Source organism: Erinaceus europaeus, chromosome 6 (genome assembly GCF_950295315.1).
Source record: "Erinaceus europaeus chromosome 6, mEriEur2.1, whole genome shotgun sequence".
In the NCBI taxonomy this organism is placed as follows: domain Eukaryota; kingdom Metazoa; phylum Chordata; class Mammalia; order Eulipotyphla; family Erinaceidae; genus Erinaceus; species Erinaceus europaeus.
In genome coordinates this window covers 21,576,076-21,595,488 of record NC_080167.1, presented here as the reverse complement: position 1 = coordinate 21,595,488, position 19,413 = coordinate 21,576,076, and the positions used below count along the sequence as shown (strand labels likewise).

The window sequence follows — 19,413 nt, the reverse complement described above, 5'->3', positions numbered from 1 at the left end:
CTCAAGCATGAGATCCTGAGTTCAATCCCTGGCGGCACATGTACCAGAGTAATGTCTGGTTCTTTCTCTCTCTCCTCCTATCTTTCTCATTAATAAGTAAAGATATCTTTTAAAAGACAGAGAGAGACAGAGAGAAAGAAAGAGAGAGAGAGGGAGAGAGAGAGATAGAGAGAGAGAGCTTTTATAATTCAGTTACTTCCAAAGCTGTTATGATGATGATAGCAGATGAGAACTCTTTTAGCAGAGTAAAATAGATAATACATGTTGTTTCCCTTTCCTGTTTTCTGTACTAAACATGCAATTGTTATATATATTAAAAACCTACCTACATGAAGGAACTTCTCCAGACGACTTATCATCCGCTCCTACAAAGAAAAGTTTAATACATTTAAATTAACAGCAAATATATAAAATCATGAAAGTGTAAAACTGAGGTTTTCTGGGAAAATATCATTATAGATCACACACGGAGATATTATTTGAGTGAATGTAAACTACACTAGTAGTTAACACAGTAAGTTCTATGCTTCTTTCATTCTTTGTCAAATGCAAGAAAAGAAAGATAGTTATCACCATTTTGTACCCAGGATTTCACTGCTGTTTTCAAAAACCACTTCTTATCCTATACAAAGGCTATGCACTACTTCACAGAGAATAGTATCTCTGGAAGAATCAGCACCAAAAACTCCCAATACCAATGTTAAATATAGCAGGATCTTTTCTGGATGCCCACTACTAGGAGTACTGAGAATACAGTCTTTAGTAATTTCTCTTATGTCTCAACACAACCTCGCCCGTATTTTATCCCCATCTGTTCCACTTAGGATGAAACACTGTCACAAGGAACATTAATCAGTAGATACTTATACTTCACTGTTGAATTGTCTCTTTCCATTGATAGGGAGCCCTCTCAGAAATGATTTCACAAATCAGAATGATCTGAACAGTTATTATGGGGTAGCAGGTCATGCTATCATTTAGATAACTCTCCCTATTTAGTGAACATCCTCATCTATGTCAACTTTAGTAAAGGCAAGAAAAGAATGGGTAAAACAAAGACGTCATAAAATAATTTAAGAGCGACAATTCTATATTTTAATAGGTTCTATTAGCAGTGTTTTAACTTTTGTGTATAAAATTATTTCAGGGAGATAACATACAAAGCTTTTTTTTCTTTTTAATTATACAAAGTTAACCTATGAAATTTTGTTTCTTACTTTGTTTTTTCCTTTCTTTGCCGCCAGGGTTGTCACTGGGACTTGGTGTTTAAATCCACTGCTTCCGATGCCCTCTTCTTTTCTTGTCTTTTCTTTCTCCTTTCCTCCCTTTCCTTCCTTCCTTCCATCCTCCCTCCCTTCCTTCCTGTCTGTATTTCTTTTTGATAACTACACAGATAGATGAGGGACAGAGGAAGAGAAAGAGAGAGATAACTGTTCTAACCAAAGTTCTACTGCTTGTGAAGTTTTCTCCCACAGGTATAGTTTCTTAACTTTTTAGAAAGGCAACACTGACTCAGATTTTTAAATAATTAGCTTCTTAAACTGCTGTGAAAAAATATTCTTTCGTAGCGCTTTGGGCTTGTGCATGTATAATTTCATCATTTCTGGGACTACTCTTTCCTTCTTTTTATTTCAGATAGATGTGGAGGCGGACAGAGAGAAAGGCACTAGGGCACAGGGGCTTCACCTGGCACCATGGTCATTACATGTGGTACCTGAATTTACCCCAAGTCACCCCAAGACTTATATGGTAAGTCATATGCTACACCTGGTGAGCTATCTTCCTGTCTCCTGAAAATATCTGTAACTAGTAAAGAAGAGGGGCGAGAATGCACATCGTTTGCACATTGGTTTTGTGTATTGTCCTCTGGGTACAAAGATTTTAAATTCTGGGAGATAATTGGCTCAGGTTCCAATCTGGCACCACGTGGGTTAGTTTTTGCATTAACTTAGTGGATGGCATCAGAGGAAATTTCTTGGATTCCAGAGCAGTGCCTTGTTATCATTTCTGTCTATCTTTCTCTCTCTCTGCCATCTCGGTCTAAAAGAAATAATACAACTGGGGGCTGGGCAGTAATGCAGCAGGTTAAGCACACATGGTTCAAAGCACAAGGACTAGCCTGAGGATCCTGTTTCGAACCCCCAGTTCCCCACCTGCAGGGGGGTTGCTTCAGGTGGTGAAGCAGGTCTGCAGGTGTCTCTCTTTCTCTCCCCCTCTGTCTTCCCCTCCTCTCTCCATTTCTCTCTGTCCTAACCAATAACAACAACAGCAATAACAACAACAACAATAATAACCACAGCAATGATAAAACAACAAGGGCAACAAAAGAGAAAAAAAAAGCCTCCAGGAGCAGTGGATTTGTGGTGCACTGAGTCCCAGCAATAACCCTAGAGGAAAATAATAATATAACTAAATTTACCTGGTGAGACTTTAATGACAAATATATATATATACATATACGTAAATGTATATGTATTGTGTACATACCTTACATATTAAGAACAGTAATGAAATTTTATCAAAAATTAATTTTATTTTGTAATTTATAGTGGACCCCCTCAAAAGCAATTAGATAGCTATATTCTTACCTTGATTGTCATTTTGAGAAAACATTTCTTTCTTTTCTGCTAAATACTCAGAAAGTACTTGAAAATTGCTATGTGTATAAAGGTAAGATATGTTATTAATAATGTAATATCGTGGTGAAAAACATTTAAGTTCTTAGAATATTTCATATGTTACCAGAGATAAATATCAAAGATCTAATTATCCCCTACACTTAAAATTTGCATGTCTAGGGCTGGGGAGATAGTATAGTTATTATGCAAAAACATTTTATGTTTGAGTCACCAGGTTCAGTCCCCAGCACCTACATGTGGCAGACTAAATAAATAAAACAAATGACTAAATAATATCCAAAATCTCTGGAAAGCTCAGCTACAGAATATAGTACTGAATGTGGAATATTGACCACAGAAGTTTTATTTTTGAACTAGAATAAGTTACCATTTAATTATCTCTGTGTGCTGTACTGTGAAGACTGATGAGTCTGGATCAGCAAGTTTCCTGAAAGCAAAGATTAACCAAACTACAGACCCAGTCTCAACAGCAATACTGCAGAGATAAAATCAATAGAAATGTGAGAATGATTACAACGTCCATTTGCTACTCCTCCTGACATGTGAACGATGATATTTTCCCTGGGATTTTGGTATCTCCTTTGGTTGGAGGAGCATTTGAGGAATAGAGAAGAGGAGATAGTCCTCCCACAACCTGGCTCACTGAAAGAAAATCAAGACTCAAACATACCATCGGAGAAATAACATGTGACCATATTTTTGTGTCCTATAGAAAAATGGATAACCATGAAGATCACAAATAAAGTCTCAATGTCCTAGGCAGAAAATTCTGTGCTACACTGGTAATTATAACTAGTTTCATCATTTCCTTGGTTTTTATGATAGTGACTAGCTCATTGCCAAACTAAATGGCCTGAGTCAAAATGTGAAACCTCACATACTCTATTAAGATATGAGTTAAATTATTTATGTTGTAGTTAATGCTCTGTGTTTTTTTTAATTTTTATTGATTTAATTATGAATGACAAGTCGGTTGGATAAGAGGGATACATTTCCAGAGTGTTCTCTATCCCACCCCCTCTATTGGAAGCTTTCCTATTCTTTTTTTTTTTTTTTTTTTCCTCCTCCAGGCTTATTGCTGGCCTCGGTGCCTGCACCATGAATCCACCGCTCCTGGAGGCCATTTTTTCCCCCTTTTGTTGCCCTTGTTGTAGCTTCGTTGTGGCTATTATTATTGCCCTTGTTGACGCAATTCGTTGTTGGATAGGACAGAGAGAAATGGAGAGAGGAGGGGAAGACTGAGAAGGGGAGAGAAAGATAGACACCTGCAGACCTGCTTCACCGCCTGTGAAGCGACTCCCCTGCAGGTGGGGAGCCGGGGGCTCGAACCGGGATCCTTACGCCGGTCCCTGCGCTTTGCGCCACATGCGCTTAACCCACTGCGCCACCACCCGACCCCCAGAAGCTTTCCTATTCTTTATTCCTCTGAGAATATGGACCCAGGCTCATCATGGGAGGCAGAAGGTGGAAGGGCTGGCTGCAGTCTAGAATGTCCCAAGCTCTGTACTTTTAATGTTGCTATCAACAAATGGAGGATATCTTTTGGCAAGAAAAAAAAAAATAAAAGCTAACAGCATAAAAAAGTAGTGAAAAGGTGGGGAGGAAAATATTTTTAAAAACCAAGAAAAGAGAGAAGAACCATAGAAGAAGGATGATGTAAAGAGGAAAACATTTTTTTAAATGATGACAATATAGAAAAGCCGTGAAAGGAAAAAATGTCTACGTGAACAAGAACATTTGGCAAGGATCCTTCCAAAAGGAAGAAAAAAAAATTGAGAAGGCACAAAAACAGAAATTAGTAATTCTCTCTGAACAGAAGCTAAATTTATTAATAGATTTTTTTTTTTTTAACCAGAGCACTGGTCAGCTCTGGTATGGTGGTGCAGGGGAATTGAACTTGGGACGTGGAAGTCTCTTTGCATAACCATTATGCTATTTATCTTTGCCAAGTCCTGGTCTCTACATAGCTAACTACACTGAGTGGTCCGGAAGGTGGCACAGTGATAAGGCTTTGGACTCTCAAGCATGAGGTTCTGAGTTCAATCCCCGGCAGCACATGTGCCAGAGTGATGTCTGGTTCTTTCTCTCTCTTCCTATCTTTCTCATTAATAAATAAATACAATCTTAAAAATAAAAGATAACTACACTGAAGGAAAATCAATTAACCTCAAGGAGCGTGAGATAACATTATACCTAAAATACACTCTGATAAAATTTTCTTAGTTAAAATCTATAGTTCTGAGTCCTTAGCTAATTTGAGATCTTCCCTTATGCCATTGATAGTCATAAACTAAATATCAGTTACCAACGCAATTTACAAATATACTAGGACAAATTCTTGGAGTCACTAGGCTTCTTTGAAAAAGTCTGAATCAGGCTGGGGGTATGGATCAAATTGCCAATGCCCATGTCCAGCAGAGAAGCAATTACAGAAGTCACGGCTCCAGCCTTTTGCACCCCAAAAAGATGCTATTCCATATTTGCAGAGGGGGAGCAGTGTTAGGTAGGGGAAGATGACTAGAGTGCTCTGAACTGCAGTTCCACTGAGACCCCAAGACTTGGAGAAAGAGAAGAGGAAAAAAGAAGGGCATCCAACAGTAGCAATAGCTGTAGGTATGACTTAGAAAGAAAGGGAAGGCAGGAACAAAGGGGAAAATATGGGCAAATACATATGAATATAGATAGTTATAGAAATAATAGTCGGGAGTCGGGCTGTAGCGCAGCGGGTTAAGCGCAGGTGGCGCAAAGCACAAGGACCGGCATAAGGATCCCGGTTCGAACCCCGGCTCCCCACCTGCAGGGGAGTCGCTTCACAGGCGGTGAAGCAGGTCTGCAGGTGTCTATCTTTCTCCTCCTCTCTCCATTTCTCTCTGTCCTATCCAACAATGACAACAATAATAAAACAACAAGGGCAACAAAAGGGAATAAATAAATAAAATAAATATTAAAAAAAAAAAGAAATAATAGTCAACCCATATCTGCGACCTTGGGAGAACTACTGCAGTTTCCAAAGGAGGGAATAGGGACACAGAACTCTGTTGGTGGGAAAGGTGGGGAATTATAGCCCTGTTATCTCATAATTTTATAAATCAATATTAAATCACTAATAAAAAATTTAAAAGAAAGAAGTCTGAATCAAAGTTAACTCATAAGGAATTTAAAATTTTTGAGTTTGTATGATTGGGATCAATGTATTTCTGTCAGTGCTGAACAAGTACAGATCAATATATGCTAAGGGTCAAGAGAATGGATTTGTGAGCATGCATTTAAAAGGGGGGGGCTGGTGGTTGAGCACACATGTTACAATGAGCAAGGACCCAAGTTCAAGCCCCCAGTCTCTACCGGTAGAGGGAAAGCTTTGTAAGTAGTGAAGCAGTGTTACGGATGTCTCTCTGTCTTTTATCACCCCCTTGCCTCTCAATTTCTGGCATAATAAAAGCATAATAAAATGAAATAATGCACTTAAAGACCCATATTACACATAAAAAAAAAGATGTGATTTTTCATATCACCACAAGATGACACATGGCATTATTTTGCAGCAAACATAACATTAATAATATTTGGACCCAAAAGGCAGACATCTAAAAATCCCAAGCAAGATACAAATCATCCTCCTCCTTTGCTATTTCAAACCACCCTTTTGCTTGGCTTCTGGATGATAACATGAGCTAACTCGCTTCCAATCCAAAAATGACCTGAACCAAACTATGATATTTCCCCTGTTCCTTAAGACCTGATTTATGTTAAACCCCACTCACAAATGTCTAACACCTAAATACAGACACTTACATTTCAAAGCCCAAATAAGTAGCATAATCTAATGCCGTCTTTCCAAAGATATCCTTACAAAAGATATCGATTCCTTGTTGAAGAAGCAGCCTGATTATATCTGGTGTTTCACAGTATAGGGCAAGCATGAGGGCATTTCTAAAATGACAGAGAGACAAGTTTACCCTTCAGAAGGTTAAGTAAGTTACCTAGATGACCAGTTTGACACTTTTCAAAATCATATCTTGGTCACTTTCATGCTCAAATGTTCATTTTTTAAATTATCTTCAGTGTTAAGACTTTTTCACTACTGGAACTTTACATGGCATAAATTGCAACTTCAAATCATTTGATAAACAAGAATCTATGCTAAAGTATTACTTAGTATAGTATACGTAGGGGCCAGGCAGTGGTACATTCAGTTGAGTGTACCTATTACTATGAGCAAGGACCCAAGTCTCTTATCCCTAGGCCTCTAGTTCCCACCTACAAAGGAGAAGCTTTCATGAGTGGTGAAACAGTATTGTATGTATCTCTCCCTATCTCCTCCATCCCTCTCAATTTCTCTTTGTTCCATCAAATAAAACAAAATGGGGGGCAGGAATGGCTGCCAGGAGCAGTGAATTAGAAGTACCGGCCCTAGTAATAAACGTTAGTGGTAATAAAGCCTTTTTTAAAAAAGAAAGAAAATAAGTTAAATAGCTTCCTCACTTCTTGTTAGTCTTATGTACTGTGCTTCAAAGACAGTTAAAGTAGATTAAATAATGGTACTAGTCAAGCTTTTAATAATAACAATGCTTGAGAAGTACCAAATTAAATGATCTGTATATAATCTTATTTACATACAATTACCAACAGAAAATAGATACAATTACCTTTGAAGGGTGTACTGTTGACCTTTTATAGTGAAGGGGGTACATTTATCAAGCCCCTGCATAGTCAGAATGCCGGCTTTTAACTCCACAATATCATCACTAATAGACTGCAGGTAAAAAGTCTTACTTATTACAGAAAAGAGTCAATTAACACATATTCTGTATTACACCTATGAAAGTATGGTATTCTCACAATAAAGCATGCTTCAGAAAAATTATTTTAAGTTGTTGCTAATCTTAAAATAATTCTCCATACATATATTTTTAAAAAGGACCCTTGTAGGTCTAGCCTATGATGTTCATGAATCAACTGTATTATTGCCCTTCTTTTCACATTGGGGAACATTTTGGCAATGGTTAGCAACATTCCCAAGTTAATATACCTAGAGTGTGGAGAAGCTAGAAGTTACATCTAGCCTTGACTGACTCTAAACACCATACTTTTGCTCTTTATCACTTACCAGTGATGTGTCTGCTCAGTTATAGCTATAGCACTAAGTTATAGTTATCAGCACTCAGTTATAGCTATCATTCTTACTTCACATGTACCAATGAAAAATAAGCACATAAAAATAACTGGAAATGAGAAAAATCTGTGATTCCAAAAACAACGACATCAATAACCCTAACAATAGAAAAACAAGTGCAACAACAGGGAAAAAAAAGAATCCTATTGTACACTCTTTTTTAAAAATATTTTATTTATTTCTTTTGTTGTTGTTGCCCATGTTGTTTGTATTGTTGTTGTAGTTATTATTGTTGTTGATGTCGTTGTTGTTGGATAGGACAGAGAGAAATGGAGAGAGGAAGGGAATACAAGAGAGGGGGAGAGAAAGATAAGACACCTGCAGACCTGCTTCACTGCCTGTGAAGCGACTCCCCTGCAGGTGGGGAGCGGGGGGCTCAAACCAGGATCCTTATGCTGGTCCTTGCACTTTGTGCCACCTGCACTTAACCCGCTGCGCTACAGCCCGACTCCCTGTATACTCTTCTTCATATATTCCACCCAGAATATTTTTTTCAATTTATTAGTAATTTAATAATGGTTTGCAAGATTATAAAATTAGAAGAGTTCCAGACCACAACCATCACCAAATTCTGTTAACCCACCCACCCAGACACACACAGTGACAACCACCATACTTCTCACAAAGTCTTAAGAGACAATTTGGTCACATTTATTTATTTATTTATTTATTTATTTATTTATTTATTTATTTAAAAGTTCATGAGTTTCAATTTCTTATATCTTACGTATTAAGGGACAGCATCTCGTAGTTGTTTTCCGTTTTCTTACTTACTTCACTAAGCACAATCAATGCAACCTCTATCCTAGAGGACATAATATTATCTCTTTCAATTACAGAATAGTATTTCGTTGAATATATGTCTCATAACTTCCTTATGTACTCATGTTGATGGGTATTTTCTGTGCTTCCACTCCTTGGCAACTGAGATTAAAGCAGCTGTGAAAGTTGAGATGCATGTGTATCTTTCAATTAGTATTTTCATGTCCTTTGGCTATATGCCTAAAAGGACTAATCAGAAACAATTGCTCACTGCCTAATTAATGATGTGCTAACGTTTTCTATAGAGCTCTAATTATAAGTTAGTTTTCTTATTAAATTGTCATTTCTCACTTGTGTGATAATTTCACTCAAAAACATTTATCTATAATAGATAAAAACTATTTTACCTTTTATTTTTGTCTACTGCTTGAATATCTGCTCCTTTTATTATTAAATATTCCAACATTTGCAGGTTGTTATTACTTACAGAAAGTAGAAGTGGTGTGAAGCCTTCCTATAAAACAGCAAGCCCAAATTAAAAGGTACAAAATCATATGCATTGAACAGAATTGTACAACTTGTAATTGTCTGGACTTGAGCATATTCTATACATGATTTATAAAATAACTTGTACTTCCTCACACTCCTCTAAGCTGACATGCTCTTTACTTTACTGCTCTTTAAAATGCCCCTCTTTGGAACTGGAGAGAGAATGCACATTGGAGGGTGCATGCTTGCTTTCAAACCGTGGCATCACATGGGAGTGGTATAATACTGGGGCAGGGAAAGTGTTGTAGTGTCTCTCCTCTGTGGCACTCCATCTCTGCATCTCTATCTGGATGAAACATTGGACCCAGGATCAGAGTAACTGCTCATTCCCAAGGCACCTGGATCAGTACACACACACACACACACACACACACACACACACACACACACAGACACACACACACTCAGTGAGGACTCCAATGGTCAAGGAAATCAAGGCAGAAATAAACTAATGGAATTACATCAATAAGTATCTTCTACAAAGTAAAAGAAAGTAATCAAAATGAAAAGGCATTCTACTAGATGGGGAAAATCACCCAATATATACATTAGCATATATACATTAGCATATATATATATGTAAAAAGGCTAGTATTCAACAAATATGAAGAACTCACAAGACTGAATGACAACAACACAAATGGCACAATCAAAATTGGGAAGAAAAGATGGGCACTTCACCAAAGCAGACATATAACTTCAACAAAAATGAGATGCTACTCATCATTACTTCCGAGTGATTGTAATGCCGATAAGGACAACATGGAGTCACATATTCACACCTAAGAGCACAGCCTATGTTAGGATCAAAATGCTAGTAAACACCATAAAGTCATAGTGAAAAGGGAACACTGTTGGTGTGAATATAAATTAGTATAGTCTCTATAGGAAATAGCGTAAAGACTTCTCAAAAAAAAATAATAGTAAATGAGAGCACTGTCATATGAGCCAACAACTGCACTTTAAGGTTATGTATTTGAAGAATACAAAAACACTAATATAAAAAGCTATATGTGGGGAGTCGGGCGGTGGCGCAGTGGGTTAAGCACACGTGGCGCAAGCAAATCGCCAGGACCTGTGTAAGGATCCCAGTTCGAGCCCCCGGCTCCCCACCTGCAGGGGAGTCGCTTCACAAGCGGTGAAGCAGGTCTGCAGGTGTCTGTCTTTGTCTCCTCCTCTCTGTCTTCCCCTCCTCTCTCCATTTCTCTCTGTCCTATCCAACAACAACGACATTAATAACCACAACAATGTTAAACAACAAGGGCAACAAAAAGGAAAATAAATAAATAAAGCTATATGCGGGGGAAGGCAGGTGGTAGCCCAGCGGGTTAAGCGCACATGGTGCAAAGGGCAAGGACTGGAGTAAGAATCCTGGTTCGAGGCCCCAGCTCCCCACCTGCAGAGGGTCACTTCGTAAGTAGTGAAGCAGGTCTATCTTTCTCTCCTCCCTCTGTCTTCCTCTCCTCTCTCAATTTCTGTCCTATCCAACAACACCACCAATAACAATAAATAATAACCACGACAATAATTTTTTTTAAAAGGGCAACAAAAGGGAGGGAACAAAAGCTATCTGCACTCCACTATTCAAAATAGTCAAAATATAGAAACAACCTAAATTCCTAAGAAGAAAGAAGCCATAGGGGACAGGTGGTGACATACCTAGTTGAGCCCATACATTGAAATACATAAGGACCCAGGTTTGAGGCCCCAGTTCCCACCTACAGGGGGAAAGCTTTGCGAGTGGTGAAGCACTGTTGCTGGTGTCTCTCTTTCTAGCTCCATTCCCTACCCCCTTCATTTCTGACTGTCTCTATCCAACAAATAAAGATAATTTAAAATTTTAAAAAGAGAAAGAAGCTGTGAGAAATAGATTAATAAATCACTACTCTGCCATTTAAAAGAAATTGTGACTCTGAGGATAAAATAAATGGAACTCAAGGCCATCACACTAAAGGAAAGGAAGAAGTGAAGGAAATTAAATGATGGCTTTATGTCAAATGGAATATAAGTTAACAAAGATGGATATTCTCACACTCGGTGGAAACTCTAATGGTTATCAGAGGAGATGAGAAGGGAAATATAGTGGTAGATAAAGGGGTCTGTTTAGTGAAATGGCCCTGGAACTGGCATATGCACACATACATAAGTGTGATGCTGTACTCTAAAATATTGTAATATTGGAAACTAACATAAAATCTTTGTTAAAAAGATACATTCACACAAACATTAATTGCAAGCTTATTTACAAGTGTCAAGATTTTTAAATACCCCAGGACCCCAAAACAGGTAGGTATACATGAAGGTGTCCTATGTATACACACAACGGGTCATAACTAAGATATAAGAAAATATGTAATCTTATGTTTGCTATAAAATGGATGAATCTGGAGGGGATCAAGCTAAGCACCATCAGTCAGAGGAATAAAAAATAAATGCTGGATGACCTCACACTAGGTATCCATGGGGTAGTGCGACTTAATTAAATTACTGACTCCTTACTTCTCGTGAAGACATTCTAGATCTGACATCAAAGTTGAGACAATCAACCAAGATGGAGTTTCTGACAGAGTAGGCTAAGTGGCATGTTATGATGAGTTCTTACCTCTTTTTCCCCACCAAATAACAACCTGTTCACCCACTCTACAGTTAACAGAATTCTCCGAGTGCAGGTATCTGAGTCACTTTTACAACTGACCAAACACTCTTGCCCATAATAAGAACAATCACTAACCCTACATAAAATAGCATCTTGTGCAAATACGTAAACTGAAAGAAATACTATAAAAAAAAAACCTCCATTAAGATTTTTCCTGAAATTATAGATTTTCAAATTCCCTGGCATTTAATCATTGTTTCTCCTCCTCGAATGCTCCATTTTAAGTTCCATATTAAGGTAATAAGTAAGTCAGTCAGTTTCATAAAAAGAAATTTATTGGTGCACCCAATAGAGGAGATCCGTCACAATGCCAAGGACCCAGGTCACCCAGTCCCCACCTGCAGGGGGAAGACTTTGCAAACGGTTAAGCAGTGCTGCAGGTGTCTCTCTACCTCTCTTCTTCTCTATCACCCCCTTCCTCTCTCAAATTCTGTCCCTATCCAAAATAAATATTTTTAACATTCTAAAAATAAAGACAATAGATATTTGCCAACTGCAGCAAGATTTCATAATGTTGTATAGCGGTTTGATTTTGATTGACTTTTAAAATAAGGGGTCTTGCCAAGAACAGTTTGTTTTACGTGTTGTGTTACATAATATTGACTCATAATATTGAAAACGGTCAGGAAATGTTTCCTATTAAGCGATTCAGCAAGTGTTCTTGAATATGGATTAAGCGGGGGAGATGTCTTCCAATAGACCCACCAGAAGTAACATTTAGAGTGAAATATCAGACAGTTCGAAATATTTTCACTCAGGGAATGCTTGAGTTTCCAAAAAGATAATGTCATCTTCTACCTGTGATCCACCAAGGGGTCACAGAAGGTGAATGGAAGTTACGCCCAGAGGCAAACACAGGTGAACTGGTTCACCATCACCTGCTCCCCATGAATAGCTCAGCTGCCACTGAGTTGCTGCAGGAGTTACTCTGATGACAAAAAAATCCCACAGTGGATCACAACTAGCAAACAAAAGGCCTACAACACAGGTGATACCTTCACTGGATGTGCCCTGAACATTAAAACCTTGGGATTCTGGAGACACCAGAGCTCTGAAGGCTCTAGTGTGGTCTCCCTCACATCTACACTCATTGGCAACTTGGGTCTCCATTCCTCCTTCCACACATTCTCAAAAGGGACCATTTCCTAAGTTCATGTTTGACAGGCAGCACCCCACCATCACCTCACTTCCTCCCCCTCCCCCCAGCTCATTAGTCCTTTGGGGGCTCTGAGACCACCACCCATTCCCAGGCAAAAATGGGGAGTGGCTTCTGCTATACCACCTTTTTTCCTGGGGTCTAGGAAAGTGAAATTTGCCTTTTCCGTAAAAACTATATTCTTCTAAACTGTCCTCATTTGGTTTTAGAGTTGTTTACATGGTGGCAGGAACTGATAATGTGGCGTTCAGTATGTCTGTGTGTATACATATATATGATTTGCACCTTCCATGAGATATGCATATATTTAAAACATTTTCTCTATGAAGTTATTTTGATCCATACCTTGTTTTTTGCCTCAATATCTGCTTTATAGGAAATCAAATTAGCTGTTAATAGAATATCTTGGCCAGAGACAGCATAATGCAAAGCAGTGTTCCCATAGATGTCCGTCACATTCAGATCCGCACCATATTCTAGAAGAATGGATGCACAGATCTCTTGCTGGCATTGCACAGCCTGTTAATATCACACAAGAAGTGTTTTATGAGTTCTAGGGATCCAAAATTGATATTCCACAGGTTTCATCAGTTAAATGTATGTAAATGAGATCACTTTTTTTTTGTTCCACTCAACTAAAAGCCATTATTGCCAACAGAGTGGGTTGTTGCCTACCTTGATCAGAGCTGTCCTGTTTTCACTATCACAGAGGTTAAGAAGACATCTGGCGTTTACCAGCTGAGTTACCACTTCATGGTGCCCATTGACACATGCAAAATGGAGAGCAGTCCTATGACAGAAAGAGGACCTATTAGGAACGTATAGGACACGATCTCAAATATGTAAAATTAGTAATGAAAGAGCTACTTACCGACATAAAAAGTGCACAATCTCTGGATGCAGCTCAACTCATTCTTATTTGAACCATCTGTTAGTGGCTATTACTTAGCACTTCTATGACTTATTCTCTCACTAATAAAATGGATATAAAGTGACCTGAGAGACAACTGGGCTGGTAAACAATAAGACTTGCATGCCTAAGGGTTCCAGATTGATCCCCTTGTGCTGCATGAACTGGAGTAGTGCCCTTGTCTCTCTGTCTCTGTATCTGCCTCTCTCTCTCTCTCTCTCTCTCCATCTCATTCTCATTATCACTCTTCCCTCTCTCACTGTCTTGCTCTCACTCTCTTGCTCTCTCATCCCCTCTCCTCCTCCTCCTTCTTGTTCCTCTTATCTCTCCTTCCCATAAAACCTTCTCCCTATATCATATGAAATAAAATATATTTAATAAAATGGGAATAAAATTGTGGTTGTCTCAATGAACACTGTTGAGATTCTTCAATGGAAATACATGAAAAATATTTAGAACAGACCTTAGCAAAATCTGTAACTTAATATTGATAGATAGTATTATACCAATGATTGTTATAAGCACTTTATGGAGACAGAATATCAAGTTGGTAATATGATACAATTATACCTCCCTACTGATTGTTGATGTATTTGAAGAACTAGAAACAACTCAGTATTTCAGTGTTTACGAGTTGCAAATTGTTTTCGCATTTTGACATACTAGACATTGAAATGCAATTTATAACTTGTAATGTCTTGTACAAAATTGAAAGCATTTCATAAAATATTTCATTGGTACACGAAACAGAGGGGCAACATATAAAGTACCATCAATTAAGTGAAATAGGGTACAGGCAACAGAACTATTACAGTTCTAGCCACACGGCTAGTATTTTAAATTGTATCTCTTAAAATCATTAGAGGGTAAAAAGAACAAAATAAAAATAATGTAGCCAATACCAGGTTCCTGGTGCATGATGGTAGAAAAGGGGACAAATTTGGGTGGTAAGAGTGTTCTGTTGACACCTATCAATGGGAGAGAAGAAGAAATCTTACCATGTGCCAACAACTATACTATACTATACTATTAATACCCCAATAAAAGTGATGAAAAATAATAAATCAAATAAATAGCAGGACTGAGCAATGGCTAACCCAGCAGAGCACATACATCATCAAGGCCCAATTCCCCACCTGCAGGAAGGAAACTTCATGAGAGGTGCAACAGTCTTTCAGATCTTCCCCCATATATACATATATATATAGGAAAAAATGGCCATGGGGAGCAACAAGTCCCAGAAACAATGCTGGTGGCAAAGTAAAAACAACTAAACAAGGATAAAATTACTTTATTTTAAATATATATATTTTATTATTATTATTGGATATAAACAAAATGAAATTCTGAGGGGAGGAGGAAATATATGCCCGCAGCCCTGCTTCACCACTCATGAAGCTGTTCCCCCCCACAGGTGGTACTTTCTTTTTTAAAAACTATTTTATTTGTCTTATTTTAATGAGAGACAAAGAAAGAAAGATACACAGGGAAAGAGAGAGAGAGAGAAGAGAGAGAGCAGAGCTCTGCTCAACTCTGGCTTGTGGTGGTGCTGGGGATTGAATTTGGGACTTTGGAACTTCAGGCATGAAAATCCTTTCGCGTGTCCATTGTGCTGTTTTCACCAGCACAATTCTTTTTTGTTGTTGTTGGGTTTTTTTTTATTATCTTTATTTATGTATTAGATAGAGACAGCCAGAAATTGAGAGGGAAGAGGGTGATAGACAGGGAGAGAGATAGAGAGACACCTGCAACACTGCTCCACCACTCATGAAGCTTCTCCCCTGCAGGTGTGGTTGGGGGCTTGAACCTGGGTCCTTGTGCACTGTAACATGCGCTTAACCAGGTGCGCCACCACCTGGCCCCTCACCAGCACAATTCTTACCTGAATAAGGAACTTTAAGTCAAAGGACACTCAGGATTCATATGAATAGTAATGACTCAATTTTTTTCAATATTATGACTTATAGATGGCTAGGAAAACCAGATAGCTCCAATGATAAGCATTAGAATTTAATTCTCTTTATAACTTTCAGGGGGCATGGAAGTGTTATCTTCTACTATTTCCTGCCTTCTACTACAAATTTATATTTGATGAACTGAGAGAATGGCTAACTGCTGTTCATGGGTAATACACATGCATGTGCATATATATTATGGATGTGTATATAATTTAAATCTGCTTTGTTATACCTGAAAAAGTCACCCCAATTTGTAACATCACTTGATATACTTGCAAATGGCCTAATAAAAATCATTCCGTGCCTTTACAGTCTACTTTAGTCAGGGAATTCAGAAGAAGCAAGTTAAATACTGTCCATCTCAAGTGTGAAAGGAAGCTGAGGATGCCATATAAATCAATATGCTTTCAATTGTAACCCTCATTCACATTTACTACCTTATTTTTGCACACACAAATTACAATAAATGGCAATCACTCATGCTATATAAATAAAACTATATGGTATAACATACATATCCATGCATAACTAGATATATATATGTCATATAGTCCACAAGCAAATATAAAAAGGAATCTCTTCAAAAGAAGTCAAAAAGTCGGGAGTCAGGCGGTGGCACAGCAGGTTAAGTGCACTTGGAGCAAAGCACAGGGACCAGCGTAAGCAATCCGGTTCGAGCCCCCGGCTCCCCACCTGCAGGGGAGTTGCTTCACAGGTGGTGAAGCAGGTCTGTAGGTGTCTATCTTTCTCTCTTCCTCTCTGTCTTCCCCTCCTCTCTCCATTTTTCTCTGTCCTATCTAACAACAACATCAATAATAACTATAACAACAGTAAAAAACAACAAAGGCAATAAAAGGGAAAATAAATATTAAATTTTTTTTAAAAAAAGAAGTCAAAAAGTTGTCAGAAGACACCAATTCTCATAAAAATCTGAAGTGAATATAACTGAAACATTAGTTTGTCAGTATAAAATTCATATCCCTTATCTTCCATAAATTTTCATATTTTTATTCTAGAATTTTACATATGTCCATTGTAGAAATCATATATTTTTAGAATAGTGAAATTCACTATACTATAAATACTAAGGAATACTAGTGTTTATCAGATTTTGTATAAATTTTTAGTCAACACAAGACTCTAGTCTATTGACTATATAATCAAACTGATTTCTTTCTTCACTTAATGGTCTCCAAAAGTACATTTTCCATGTCAGCATATTTCTATGTCCATGCCACATTCATTGGTCACATTCCATCCTAGAGATACAAAGGAACTTATAAATTCCATTATAGGAATTCTTAATAAATTGCTATTTCAAACAGTATCCCCAAAATGTGTGCTACATAGTTTGTAGTTATTCCACAAAGATATTTTAGAGGTATATAATTTATAGGAAAATGGAAAATATATCTACTTATTTTTACATGCATTTATACTATATATACATATATATATTTGGTATTATTATTAATTGCCTATTATGAAAAACCAGGAGCAATTTAAACCTGAGTATCATTGTTCATTGGTACCACTGTTACTCATTATCACAAAGTAGATGGGAAATGCTATTTAATTCCTTTTAAAATTCCTTTTCCTGACTAAGGCACAGAATATTTTTTCTATACACTGATCATTTGCAGACATATAAAAAGCACTCTGCCAAAGTTATCATCCAGAATTTAACTTATTTCTTGATTTCTATGAATTCACCATATAAGGAAGAAAGGATGCAAGCATGTTGCAAACACTTTTCCAAGAGCATTTTTTTCCTTATTATTATCACTAATATATAGAGGGTTTTGATTTTGTCTATATTAAGCCAAACCTCAGAAGTTTAGCTTTTTGAAGTTATTGTTTGAAAGGTCATGATAACCTTAAAATGGATAAGTAGACATTTGATTTTTTTTTCATTTGCTATATATAGTTTTTTCTACCTTTATTCCACTTGAAAACACACTACAAAAATCAAACTAGTTCTCTCGAGTGAACAGTTATTTCATTATCATTTCTGAATAATTCATCTTATGAAATGTCATCAGTAGTAACCTCTAAAATCTTACTTACATTTGACATTTCAGCCTACCCTAGTGTGCCCCATTTATTTATGGCTTTGCATTTGTTAAATAGTACCTGGAACATTAATGAATATTTTGATATCTAAATGGCAATATTTTGTCCACTATCAAAATGTTACTTATTTCAATAATAAAACATGTACAACTCAAATTTTAAAAAAGATAGCTTCATTAATGTGAAATTGGAAACTGTAAGAAACATCCTAAATGAGATTAGTTTAGCTATTCAAGAAAAAGTGCCACCTTCCTACTTCAATGTCTTCAAAATTCTCAGACTTTCTGTGCATAGGTGAACACTGTCATAAAGTGAATATGTGTCTATTCAAATGTTTGCCCTAGTCATTGACCTACTATGGAAATTTTGTCACTATGTACTTTTCTATAGAACATGCCACACCTGACATTAAAAAAAAGTTAAGCACATTTACTTTCTTCCTGTTGTTAACAGCAACCACAAAATCATCAGGAAATAAGAGTAACTAGGAGTGGATCTAAGAGTAAAATTTTTCTTGTTATCCATAGAGAAGGCCCGGGCACCTGACCCCGAGTAGGTTTCTTATGACCTGCAAACCTGCATGCCTATGGTGGAGGGAAGTGAAGGCCCTAGGCCTCAGGGGGCTGAGATTCTCCAGTTGGCTGACTCTGCTTCTCCCGTGTCTGCCCACCTCTCCCTGTTCCAGGCTTGTTACCACTGTTACCTGTTGTTTTTGTCTCTGCAATTCAGAACAGCTATCTGGCGTAGAAGAATGTCCTGCATCTCCACTGCGTCACCCTCGATGGCCAGTTTATGTATTTCCTTGAGGTCTTTAATGTGGACCTCATATCCACTCTGCGGATTGACAAAGCAACTCTTTTCAGGGCTATTTAGACCCTGAGAGCTAAAAACCTTCTTCATCTGTGAGCTCACAGGCTCTGAGATGCCTCACTCATCCTTGGCTCTTTCACAGCATCCTGAGTTGAACTTAAATGCTAGAGGTAAGGCAGCCAGCATTCTCTTTGAGTTTCCCCACACCAAAGCTCCGAGGTTTGCAGCCTAGGCGAACAGTAGCTGAGTCCCACCATCAACCGCCATGCTCCCAGGGTTCTGGAACCAACGGCGACCCGCCAACCGCCCTGCAGGCAGAGTTCCAGTACCAACTGGGACGCTCCAAACCGCCGCGCACACAGCAGTCCAGGACTAATGGGGGCGCAGCCTTTGCTCAAGGTTGGGGGCTCGCACCGGGGCTCGAGAATGAGGGTAGTGAGCTGTGCTGAGTAAGGGCTGCAAGGTTATGTGTACAGGCCATGGTTCCCAAAGCACAGGGATAAGTAAATAATGAGTTTGGTTAGGGGGAAACTACCAGAACATCTCCTTTTCACTCACGTAAAAACCAGATCATAGCCAGACCCAAATTATCCAAAGTGAGTAGTTTTTGTTGTTTTGTTTTGTTTTGTTTTTATCGCTGAGGCTCAGTGTCTGCATTATGAATCCACTGGCTGTTATTGTTATTGTTATAGCTATTGTTGTTGGATAGGACAAAGAGAAATCGAGA

The 19,413-nt window shown here is 38.0% G+C and overlaps 1 protein-coding gene across 1 annotated transcript; it reads right to left on the bottom strand.

Annotated features, from left to right (window-relative positions):
* Positions 1-321: 321 nt before the first annotated feature.
* On the bottom strand, positions 322-18,924 carry LOC132539047 (putative ankyrin repeat domain-containing protein 20A5). The gene is made up of 7 exons (XM_060192667.1): positions 18,580-18,924; positions 13,611-13,725; positions 13,281-13,454; positions 8,982-9,088; positions 6,432-6,569; positions 2,589-2,656; positions 322-365 (listed from the first exon to the last, which is right to left on the bottom strand). The coding sequence occupies exons 1-7, from the start codon at positions 18,774-18,776 to the stop codon at positions 322-324; spliced, it is 843 nt and encodes a 280-aa protein (XP_060048650.1). The 5' UTR covers positions 18,777-18,924.
* Between the last annotated feature and the right edge of the window lie 489 nt (positions 18,925-19,413).

Coding starts and splice junctions, on each gene's coding strand:
- LOC132539047 (XM_060192667.1), bottom strand. CDS start 18,776: ATGAAGAAGGTTTTTAGCTCTCAGGGTCTAAATAGCCCTGAAAAGAGT. Junction 9,089..13,280: donor ATATTGAGGCAAAAAACAAG/GTATGGATCAAA, acceptor GCTGTTTTATAG/GAAGGCTTCACACCACTTCT. Junction 366..2,588: donor TTCTCAAAATGACAATCAAG/GTAAGAATATAG, acceptor TTTTCTTTGTAG/GAGCGGATGATAAGTCGTCT.